Raw genomic sequence first — 12,557 nt, forward strand, 5'->3', positions numbered from 1 at the left:
CAAATATTACTTTTCCAATTCAGTCATCACACCCTTTGGGTTCATGTAATTACCACAGTTTTGTTTGTTTTACTTTGATTGTATCTTCTTGACGGATTAATGAGATTTGAACAAACGTAAACCACTGTTACCTCTAAATTATGTCTATAATAAAATTGTCATCCGTAATGGTATGTCCGAATTATTTACCAACTATTATAGGTCACACAGGAATATGAGATAAAACAATATTGTTTTAATGAATAATGCTTTCAATGTAAATACATATACAACTAGTACATTTGAGTATCGGAAGAAGAAAAAAATACTGTCGTATTTGGATATGAAAAGCTCTTGTTTTTGCATAAGATACTGTAAACAGGGAAATTTTAGCGGCAGTTTTGTTTTCGCTACTTTTGCGGTAAGAGTTGAAACGCAAAAATAAAACGACTTTGACTATTTCAAGGAAAACCGAACACAAAGGTGATCATACATGACCGTATATCAATAGGATAAGTTTAACAGACAACAGATCTATACCACAAAACTAACTTTATTTGAAAGTCAATGTCTGAAATCACAACTTTAGCTCCTGTTAGTCTAATTAACATGAAAGACATCTCAAGCAAATGGACATTACGGATATTGCTAAATAAACAACTATCGTTAAATTTATGCAAATGACACATATCAATCAGTTTTAAACTGATTACCTTAGTCTATCTGCTGTATGGATCAATACGATCAAAATATTAATTAAATAGCAGTAATCCTGTCAGCATTTAGTTCACTCTTAATTAGGTCATTCCTTTCTGTTTGTTGTGAATGTGTTTTTATAAAACAAACATGACTAATAAGTTTAAATATGAACCGACAAAAAGGATTTCTGAATGTATCACTTGATTTAAATACATGTAAAACTGTACAGTTTCCGAGTCGTTTCTGAAAAACTTAAATAGGACACCTGGACATCGCGAATTCAAAACAGCCCGAATTTAGATTTTCTTGGTTAATCGCGAAAAAAAGACGGCGCGAAAATTTCCCGGTTAACAGTACCTTTTTTAGTTTCAACATACATTAATTTCATTGATTTTGCCTATAATGTCAAATTGCGACCTCCGTGCATTTGGTATCCTTTTATGATAATTATTCCATCATATAAAATATTATTGTGATCTATCCAGATCTAGGATGGATATGACAATGTATGAAGCACAACAAAACAATTGAAAAATTCTTTCAATTAGGATAATAAAATTAGGGACTATTCAAATACGAAATTTTTGTTAGAATACATTTTAAAGATTAAGAAATTATTACAAATTAATTATAATGTACTTTTGACCAGTTTTCAAGTTGTCTCCTGTTAATTGTTGTTAACAAACTGACCGATGAAAACAAACATCTGAAGTTTGCGTACTAAAAGTAAATCAAATACAGGTTTCGGAGATACTACTTTTGGTATACACATTAAATGCAATTGTTACAACGATGTTTCATATAGGCAATTATTTAAACATCTTGCTTCTTGGTATGTAGGAGGATCAACAGTTGGATTATTTTCTGGATGTTCCGATGTTTCGTGAACATTCCCTGCAATGCTACATAACGCTGATTCAGTCTCATAGCCATCGAGAAACTTTGCAGTATTGCTATAAACGCTGTCATTGTTATCCGTTTCACCAAATTGACCAGCCAGTTGCCTTTGTGATGCTATCACTGTATCATATTTGCCGTTTTGCAAACGTACACCTATAATTGATAACAAAAACTTGCCGTAAAATCCATTTTTGCTTGTTACATCCCGAATAATTCAGAAGTAACAATTACTTCAAATCATCATGGTTTGTAAAATAAAACGTATACACACTCTTCGATTTTCTGGACCGACCTACAATTATTTTAATTAGAAACGAGAGGGAAAAGATATCGTATAAGCATTGGTTCTTTCAATATATTGTATGCATAAATTTATGCATAGTTCTTTAAAAAAATAGAACATGACAAGGGATCGAAACAAAACCATACATTCCATAAAATGACAGGACCATGTCTAAATGAAAACGACACACAGGCCCAATACTATTAGCTTAGTAAAATATATCACATAAAAGATTATGTAGTTTTGTTTTAAAAAAAAGTCTGATCAACACCAACCCCAACAAACCCGCAGTGAATTCATATGCTCAAGGTTGAAAACTTCCTGTTCCTCAAATGTCATACACCGTGTTCAACAAGATTTTTGTTACTGGAATGATATTCTCAAGGAGTGCATAACTAGGGACATGTAAAAGATAGATTGCAAAATACGTAAAAAATGAATTGCATAATGTCGGATACTAATTTAATTTTGACCTTGTCGAAGACAATAATGCTTTTACAAGTTTATGCATGTTCAAATCTTTAATGTTACTTATTAGTGCAAAGTGAAGGTAAAAATGATGAAATCGAAAACAGGCTTTTGTGGAATTTTTATAAATATGAAACATTATCAGAAAAAATCATGATCATAATGATATTATACGGGCTCCGTTATCAGTGCAGTGTTTCGGACGGAAAAACAGTTCCAGAATGGTATTAGAAAACCACGACACTTCTCAAGTTTTATGTATTCTATCATTATAAAAACAAATCATCAACGATACCGGGCTTATAAAAACATTAAAAAGGCAACACGTTGATACGGGGAATATGATGTATTATGTACAAATGAAAAATAATGCAAAAGAAATGAAAACTTATTACTTTTTTGTTCATAAATATAGTTCGATTTCCTGCAAACAAAAACGCATTTCTTCGACGGGTATCAAAATAAAAATGTTGAGGATAGCTATAATGAAAACCCAATTTGGTAAGTTTTTTTGGTTGTAACGCTTTTATTCAAAAACCTAAACACACTTACACGCAGCAGCGTATACTGGTATGTCATTTGCCAGTTGTAGTGTTGATGACTTTTGTAATATCATGCCTTCAGAAGTTTTCTTCTTAATACTGGTTAAATCTTTACACGTCGCATTCAAATGTACAGTTGCAAAACACGCTAAGACAACTGCCAATGGTATTCCAAATCCTCTACAACGAGAAAGTTTCATGTTTTAAGATGTCTAAGGCGCAGTACGTTGATCTCTTGTAAGGATTGTTTATGAAAGCTAATATACGCAATACTATTTCTTTAATTTAATTGTTATTTATTGTTTTTTTGTTGTTGTTTGATCCTTTGTTTGGTTTGGTTTGGTTATTTAGATTTTGAAATTATACTTTTGTGTTATATTTTGCTCATACTTACACTGTTAGCGAACGATGTGCAACAAAATGTGCATCGAAGTAACGTTTTGTAGGTTTCTGGACATTTTATCGTCTTGTACGAGTAAATGGGATAATGCTTTATACTTTATATCCAATCCTCTAGTCTTGTCATATATGGATTATATTTGAGATATAGTTTGTGTGTTCTCGATTAAAACCTGTAGCTTAAAACTTTTCGGCAAAAGTAAACATGACCTCTGGTATATAGTTGTCTCAAAAATATCCTATCACATTTCCTTTTTTATATTATATGCTATCCCTTTTAAGGTTCCAGCTAGTATTGATTCAGTAGCCCTTTTTTTATATATATATATATTACGATATATGTGCAGTTATGCAAACTCATGATCCTATATCCTGTCGTACCTGTTTACTTATATTTTGTCATTGCACAACATGCGTTTCTCAGACTGTTTATGGCGTCTTTACACTAAATTCGTTAAATGTGAACTGATTTATTATTAAAAAGAGTCTTAAAAGCAAACACTCTAATAATTCATAACAGATTTCTGAATTACTTGCTAACTATACGTGATTTGTTTTGCTTCAAACATTTAAGAATTCTCTCATTATCTTGTAGAATTTTACTCCAGTGAACTGAATTTTAACGAATTTACTTTTTATAGCAATAATTGTCCATTTCGTGATTGTACTTGTGATGTTACAAAAAGAGATTTCTATATTGAAATACAATAAACAAACCAGACGATTTTCGCTTCTTCAATGTAGTAAATTTTCTATTGTTTGTTGTTTGTTGTTTATCAATTAATCTTTTAATTTAACATTGTAGTGAGATTCATAAATATTATCTTTAACGGAACTTACAACATTTAACTTATTTACTATAAATATACTGCATTACAAAAATTGAACTAGCTTTTTTCCGTAGATAGTCGTTTTCATTTATTAGTTCTTGCTACGCTCAGTTAAGCTATTTTCAACGAATTTGTATTGTTTTTTCAATGAATTTTGCTACACCACAATCCCATGTTAGGAAGGGTTGACGCACAAGAATATGTTATCCGTCATATTATCGAATATTACCGTATGGTTCTCATTGGTTGCCATCTGTCTTTCTTGTTTTCTCCTTTATTATTTGCAGCTTTAATCAGGCCGCTCCATATGTCTTGTCGAATTATTTCTCGATTCGGTACCAGGGGGCATTTTATAGATTATTATACGGTATTGGTTTTTGCTAGTTGTTGAAGGCATAACGGTGAACCAAAATTCCAAAAATGTGCATAAAAACTGAGACCAAAAGAGTCCATCGATACCTATGGGTTTAAAACCCTTTAGTAAGTGTGTTGATAGATTTAACATTTAAAGAAACAATCAACAGAAAATGGCTGTATAATGATTTGTCAACACAGGAGTGCTGAATACTTGACAGCTGGTGATACCATTGACAGTTGAACGGCAAACGCCTGAATCTGACAGATAAAAGTCAATCTGTCGACACAAAAAGTACCCGTATGTAAAATGTTCACGCCCATAAACAGCGCCACCTATATTTTTGTCTTCGTCGTCTTCGAGAACTATGTTCCGTTCTGTAGGAAATTAAAACATTAAATTAACTAACAATAGTAAGTGTAGAAAACAAATTAGAAGATATATTTTCACATGACTGGTTGTGCATGATATGCTGGCAACGTGCGCAATGTCCTGTAATTCAAGATTGAAAATTAGTTTGTTTCCTACGTCAAAATGGCGGACTCCAATGTTTACATTTTTCCATCAAAACAAAAGCTGACACAATTGCTTGTCCGGCCATGAATATGCAAATTATTTATTGTTTCCGGTAGCTTATCAAATTAAATTTACTGTTATATAAGTGGCTATACGTTACCATCCATCGTTACAAAAGTAGGATGTGTTTGGTGTGTACATCTCTGGAATGTTGTGTATTCAATTTTGTACGGTAAAAATCAATGTTATCTTCATTATATTTCCATGCATACACAAGTCATAACAACAAATGAATTGTTTATAAAACTTATAATGTAAAAAGACACGTTTAACCGTCTGTCTTATCAAAAACTCGTGTAAATAAAGCTGATGGGTCGTTTTATAATTCAAGCACAGCAGACAAATACGTGGTCGTTAATTGATGTTTGTTTACTTAAAATGCACGTTATTGTTACTGCATACTTAGAAATAACCACTGTTTTGTTATTATTGTTGAACAGCAATATAATTAGTATTTACAAATGGATTTTATTGCTTTCAAGAGTTACATAATACACCTTGCCTAAGAAATAGGTCTAGCTAGGTCTTTATAAAAAATTGAGGCTATAAATATGATGTAAATTACCATATTTACATTACAGCTGTATTTATTTCATATAAGTACAAATTGAACAATAGAGTAAATGTACATGGGTTTAATTCCCACCCTAGGCATTAATTTTGATAGGTCATTAGGTGGGAGCAAATAGGGCAGATTGGCCTATATGTGGTGTCCCCAAATCTACTCTGTTGTTCCCAAGTCTCAAAATTCTTCTTGCTCTGGCTAGGTCCCCAACATCTTTCTTTTCTAAGTGTAGACTATAGTGCAGCTCCTCTAAGAATTAGTAAGTGAGGGAGCACTTTATATATAGTCCAGTGGCTTAGTCCTGTCTTTTTTGTCTCTCTTATTTTCCTATTCATATTATTATTATTATATTTCTTATCTTTTCTTGTAAGCCACCGAGCCACAATAATTCTTTTTCCTATGTTGCCTGAAAACAATTAACATGTTTTGTTCATTGTTAATGTCTGTAAAGTGATTTATAACTGCTAACAGCCACACTATTTGGACTCTGGTGGATAGTTATCAGACTGTTAACTCATTGACAATCATACCACGTCTCCTTATTTTAGAACTGCAAACACTTCATTTTAATAAGTTCCCTAATTTAAAGTATTACATGTATGTACTGATTCCAGATTAATATTTTGGGCTATCGAAAAATAAACTATAAATTCAAAAATAATATTTTTTTTTTTATAAATTGAACAATAACTTATTGCAATAATACAAACTAGCATTCTAATATGTGATACATATATAACTGTATACAACTTTTTCTGAATTGGTAATAATCTAGTTATGTCATAAAAAAGAGATTTGTGGTAAAAGTTAGCAAAATTGTCACAACCACATTTAGGCCTAGGAAATGTAAAGCGAAGAGTTTGACAAGCTAAATACTGTAAATTAAGAAATTATCGTGAGGTTTATTAATGTAAATAATGCGATTTAGTTATCATCGCAATAATAACTCGCATTCTGATTTGATACTATGAAGATTTTTTCCGAAATCGGAATAATGAATTGTATGACATAATAACACTATTATTTAAAAAAAGCCTATTCAGACTCTATTTACTGATCACCTTAACTAATCATTCATTATTCAACCAATAATTTATTTAATGACTGAACAGTTATTTGTAGTACTTTTGAATTCAAATTTAAGATAAACAAAAGTACTTGTAATGACAGAAATAATGTGAATTGCATGATATCATATTGCATTTCAGCTTTTTGTTCAGTTTTCTTTGCGTTGATTATAATGTTTCAAATCCCTTTCTGGCTTTTTTTGGATGTTCAGATTTTTTCTCTTAATTTAGAGCCAGCAGCAGAACTTGTACGTCTTATATAGTTTCTAATCTTAAAGCAGGTATAACAAAAATGTTTAAATGCTGTCCACTGCAAATTTTTTTTCCATTCAATATATATGTTCACAATTTTGAATCTGATGTTCAGTAGTTGTCGTTTGTTGATGTGGTTCATGAGTGTTTCTCGTTTCTCGTTTTGTATATAGATTAGACCGTTGGTTTTCCCGTTTTAATGGTTTTACACTAGTAATTTTTGGGGCCCTTTATAGCTTGCTGTTCGGTGTGAGCCAAGGCTCCGTTTAGAAGACCGTACTTTAACTTTTATAAATTTTGACTTGGATGGAGGGTTGTCTCATTGGCACTCATACCACATCTTCTTATATCTATTGTCTACATTTTGTGTTTTTTCCAATATTGTGTTTTAATGTGATGCAAGGTTAAATTCTATTGTAACACGAGTTCTGCTGATGAATCCCTCTAGATTGGAACACATATAATTTTTATGCATTAAATCGACGATATATCTTCTGGAATAATCCCCCCTTTCAAAAGTCCTGGATCCGCTGAAAGGTTCTTACTTTCCTCTGAACTTGCTATTGTTACATCAAGAAAAAAGGCTACAAATAACCATGACTGACGATCAATGATGTCACATAACAAGAACCCATCTATGTAGGTCATAGAAAAACAAAGATAGTTTGGTAACATACATGTATTGTTTAAAAATATCAAGAGAAACATTCCCATACAGAATTTCCGTCAATAAGTTATTTCTCCACTCTTAACAGTGAAATCTTAAATATTTATATTGATCGGCAAGCCATTGTTTCACAATTGATGCAATGTTAGAATGTATAATATCATTTTTTTTCACCATATGAACAGCAATACAAAGTGACAAAGAATCTATAAGTTCTTCAGTCTGAATAACTTTGTCAAATCTCATTACTGATGCAACGTTTTCAGTGCACCGGAGTAAACACTTTCTATTTAAGTTATTTTTTAAAATCTAAATTAATTTAATTGAAGTCTTAATTTTACAGTGAAATTAATATTAAAAAACTGTTTATAGTTGAAACAAGCTACATGTACACTGAGTTTATTTTCATATGCTTTCTATGAATATTGATACAAAGAAAGTGAAACAAAGACTTGTATACTTCTATCTATCAAAAGGGTGTTTGAGAATAGAAATTTAGCAATTTATAAGTTCCAAGTTTCAGAGGAAAGTAAGATCAAGTAAGTTATATATAATTTTCATCTTTGGAAGTTTTCAAAAACCTATAATTACTTGAAAAATGCCATATTCAACCATTCCATGACTATTTTAATGTTACAAAAGTGAAGGAACATGAAGTATGGAAATAGTTATTTAAGAAAGTGTCGAAATATAACTACAATCATCACTTTTACTCGAAATTACTGTTGTGAACTTGCAGTTTCCTACGACGAGTGTACGGAGTTATCTCCCTTTGATCTCCACCTCGGCACGAATAAGCTGACACAATTGCGTGTCTGGTAAATTTGGGGTCGATTATAACTAAAATCTTACCTAAAAAAAGGTTTTACTCCATATTGTATACCCCTCCAAACGTTACCATACATATTTAAGGAATGATTAGGGATTTTCCGTGGACCTACGCAAATTTTCAGAAAAAAAATGTCACTTCACTCGTCAATTTAGAATACTTCAACAACACTTTTCAGTAATAGATACAAAGAATAGTGATTTGAACACCTTGAGTTTTATTTGTATACGAGTAAAAATAAGACAATAAGAGTCAAAAACACCACGAGGCTAGCACGTTTACCAAAAAACCATAAACTATGACCTTTCGTCACGTGACCAATGTCTTTACCTTAGAAACCATTAAATCGTTTGCCGTCCAACTGTTGACAAGAAACTTACACGAGTAGTGGTATCGACCTACTATGTTGTGTAAAACTTATTTAAAGTGACAATACAAATACTTGTATATAAACTGAAACGTCAGACGATTTGTTTTAACTATATTAACTCAAAATTTGTCAAATTTAAATAAATCTCACATTGATTATATAACAATTATCAAAAATGCATACTCACAGTATATAACCAATAAATGGTGTCTTCTTTGTGTCGGAATTTCGGCTTCTATATCTCGAGTTAGTAGAGTATGTTGAGGATCTTGGTTTTCTTGTCGTACTAAAAAATGTGTTTATAATTAAGTCTAGTTTTTGTTTTATTTTCTGATTGATTTAAACTTTTATTTCATTTTCACTTATTTCAATAAATGCATACACGTTTTTAAAAATTTACCAGTAAGGAATACGTTATAATCTTCTTGAGACAGAAGAATGACAATAAATTCTAACTTGAATTTAAGACAACTTCAAAGGTAAAGAAATTATAGTAAAGAGCAACACATTTAGAAATTGACGGTAGCTTTTCTGACCAATATCTAAAACTCATGACATTTAAATTTAAGAGAGCTTACTACAGCTGTTACAGAACTCACGTATCGAGGACGTATCCGTATATGACGGAACGTATATGAAGTATTTGTGAATATGCTAAAATGAGTATTACATGTATTCGTAATATACACGAATTGTTCATTCTCTTGTCCTTACATGACGGAGTGAAGTTATGTAAAAAACAGACGTGCCACTCGAAAAGTGTAGTTTTAATAAAAGTGTAGTATTTCGTTGTACTTTTTTACGATTAAAGCGAAGTTTGAAAAATTCTTGAATAGACAGTGTGAATTCTATATCTTCTAAAATGAATTATCAAAAATCATTTTTTTTTTTAATTACATTGCCTAATTTGCAGTTTATATTTATCCATGTTGTATACGAACTCTGACAATTAATTTCAGAATTTTTGCTTTAGTCTTTAAGTCGTTCGCTATTATGTCTTGTGTTTAAAATTTCTTAACAAGGTACATAAACAGTAATTTAGAAAACGAGTTGAACGTGGCGAGCGGCAACTGGTCAGATGGTCTATTCTTAATTCTAAAGAGCTTAATTACCACAGTTTTGTTTGTTTTACTTTGATTGTATCTTCTTGACGGATTTATGAGATTTGAACAATGGTAAACCACTGTTACCTCTAAATTATGTCTATAATAAAATTGTCATCCGTAATGGTATGTCCGAATTATTTACCAACTATTATAGGTCACACAGGAACATGAGATAAAACAATATTGTTTTAATGAATAATGCTTCCAATGTAAATACACATACAACTAGTACATTTGAGTATCGGAAGAAGAAAAAAAATACTGTCGTATTTGGATATGGAAAGCTCTTGTTGTTGCATAAGATACTCGTAAAAAGGGAAATTTTAGCGGCAGTTTTATTTTTGCTATTTTTGCGGTAAGAGTTGAAACGCAATATAAAACGACTTTGACTATTTCAAGGAAAACCGAACACAAAGGTGATCATACATGACCGTATATCAATAGGATAAGTTTAACAGACAACAGATCTATACCACAAAACTAACTTTATTTGAAAGTCAATGTCTGAAATCACAACTTTAGCTCCTGTTAGTGTAATTAACATGAAAGACATCTCAAGCAAATGGACATTACGGATATTGCTAAATAAACAACTATCGTTAAATTTATGCAAATGACACATATCAATCAGTTTTAAACTGATTACCTTAGTCTATCTGCTGTATAGATCAATACGATCAAAATATTAATTAAATAGCAGTAATCCTGTCAGCATTTAGTTCACTCTTAATTAGGTCATTCCTTTCTGTTTATTGTGAATGTGTTTTTATAAAACAAACATGACTAATAAGTTTAAATATGAACCGACAAAAAGGATTTCTGATTTTATCACTTGATTTAAATACATGTAAAACTGTACAGTTTCCGAGTCGTTTCTGAAAAACTTAAATAGGACACCTGGACATCGCGAATTCAAAACAGCGCGAATTTAGATTTTCTTGGTTAATCGCTAAAAAAAGACGGCGCGAAAATTTCCCGGTTAACTGTACCTTTTTTAGTTTCAACATACATTAATTTCATTGATTTTGCCTATAATGTCAAATTGCAACCTCCGTGCATTTGGTATCCTTTTATGATAATTATTCCATCATATAAAATATTATTGTGATCTATCCAGATCTAGGATGGATATGACAATGTATGAAGCACAACAAAACAATTGAAAAATTCTTTCAATTAGGATAATAAAATTAGGGACTATTCAAATACGAAATTTTTGTTAGAATACATTTTAAAGATTAAGAAATTATTACAAATTAATTATAATGTACTTTTGACCAGTTTTCAAGTTGTCTCCTGTTAATTGTTGTTGACAAACTGACCGATGAAAACAAACATCTGAAGTTTGCGTACTAAAAGTAAATCAAATACAGGTTTCGGAGATACTACTTTTGGTATACACATTAAATGCAATTGTTACAACGATGTTTCATATAGGCAATTATTTAAACATCTTGCTTCTTGGTATGTAGGAGGATCAACAGTTGGATTATTTTCTGGATGTTCCGATGTTTCGTGAACATTTCCTGCAATGCTACATAACGCTGATTCAGTCTCATAGCCATCGAGAAACTTTGCAGTATTGCTATAAACGCTGTCATTGTTATCCGTTTCACCAAATTGACCAGCCAGTTGCCTTTGTGATGCTATCACTGTATCATATTTGCCGTTTTGCAAACGTACACCTATAATTGATAACAAAAACTTGCCGTAAAATTCATTTTGCTTGTTACATCCCGAATAATTCAGAAGTAACAATTACTTCAAATCATCATGGTTTGTAAAATAAAACGTATACACACTCTTCGATTTTCTGGACCGACCTACAATTAATTAGAAACGAGAGGGAAAAGATATCGTATAAGCATTGGTTCTTTCAATATATTGTATGCATAATATTATGCATAGTTCTTTAAAAAATAGAACATGACAAGGGATCGAAACAAAACCATACATTCCATAAAATGACAAGACCATGTCTAAATGAAAACGACACACAAGCCCAATACTATTAGCTTAGTAAAATATATCACATAAAAGATTATGTAGTTTTGTTTTAAAAAAGTCTGATCAACACCAACCCCAACAAACCCGCAGTGAATTCATATGCTCAAGGTTGAAAACTTCCTGTTCCTCAAATGTCATACACCGTGTTCAACAAGATTTTTGTTACTGGAATGATATTCTCAAGGAGTGCATAACTAGGGACATGTAAAAGATAAATTGCAAAATACGTAAAAAGAGAATTGCATAATGTCGGATACTAATTTAGTTTTGACCTTGTCGAAGACAATAATGCTTTTACAGGTTTATGCATGTTCAAATCTTTAATGTTACTTATTAGTGCGAAGTGAAGGTAAAAATGATGAAATCGAAAACAGGCTTTTGTAGAATTTTTATAGATATGAAACATTATCAGAAAAAAATCATGATCATAATGATATTATACGGGCTCCGTTATCAGTGCAGTGTTTCGGACGGAAAAACAGTTCCAGAATGGTATTAGAAAACCACGACACTTCTCAAGTTTTATGTATTCTATCATTATAAAAACAAATCATCAACGATACCGGGCTTATAAAAACATTAAAAACGCAACACGTTGATACGGGGAATATGATGTATTATGTACAATTGAAAAATAATGCAAAAGAAATGAAAACTTATTAC

The 12,557-nt window shown here is 31.3% G+C and overlaps 1 protein-coding gene across 1 annotated transcript in view; it reads right to left on the reverse strand.

The window, feature by feature from the left end:
* Positions 1-220: 220 nt before the first annotated feature.
* Positions 221-12,557, reverse strand: part of LOC127715807 (uncharacterized) — a 56,523-nt gene continuing 44,186 nt past the window's right edge. Inside the window, exon 10 of the mRNA XM_052221945.1 lies at positions 221-1,731. Within this exon, the coding sequence (XP_052077905.1) occupies positions 1,463-1,731 (269 nt within the window). The 3' untranslated portion in view covers positions 221-1,462. The remainder of the gene's footprint in view (positions 1,732-12,557) is intronic.

This window comes from Mytilus californianus, unplaced genomic scaffold (assembly GCF_021869535.1).
Source record: "Mytilus californianus isolate M0D057914Y unplaced genomic scaffold, xbMytCali1.0.p SCAF_9, whole genome shotgun sequence".
Lineage (NCBI taxonomy): Eukaryota > Metazoa > Mollusca > Bivalvia > Mytilida > Mytilidae > Mytilus > Mytilus californianus.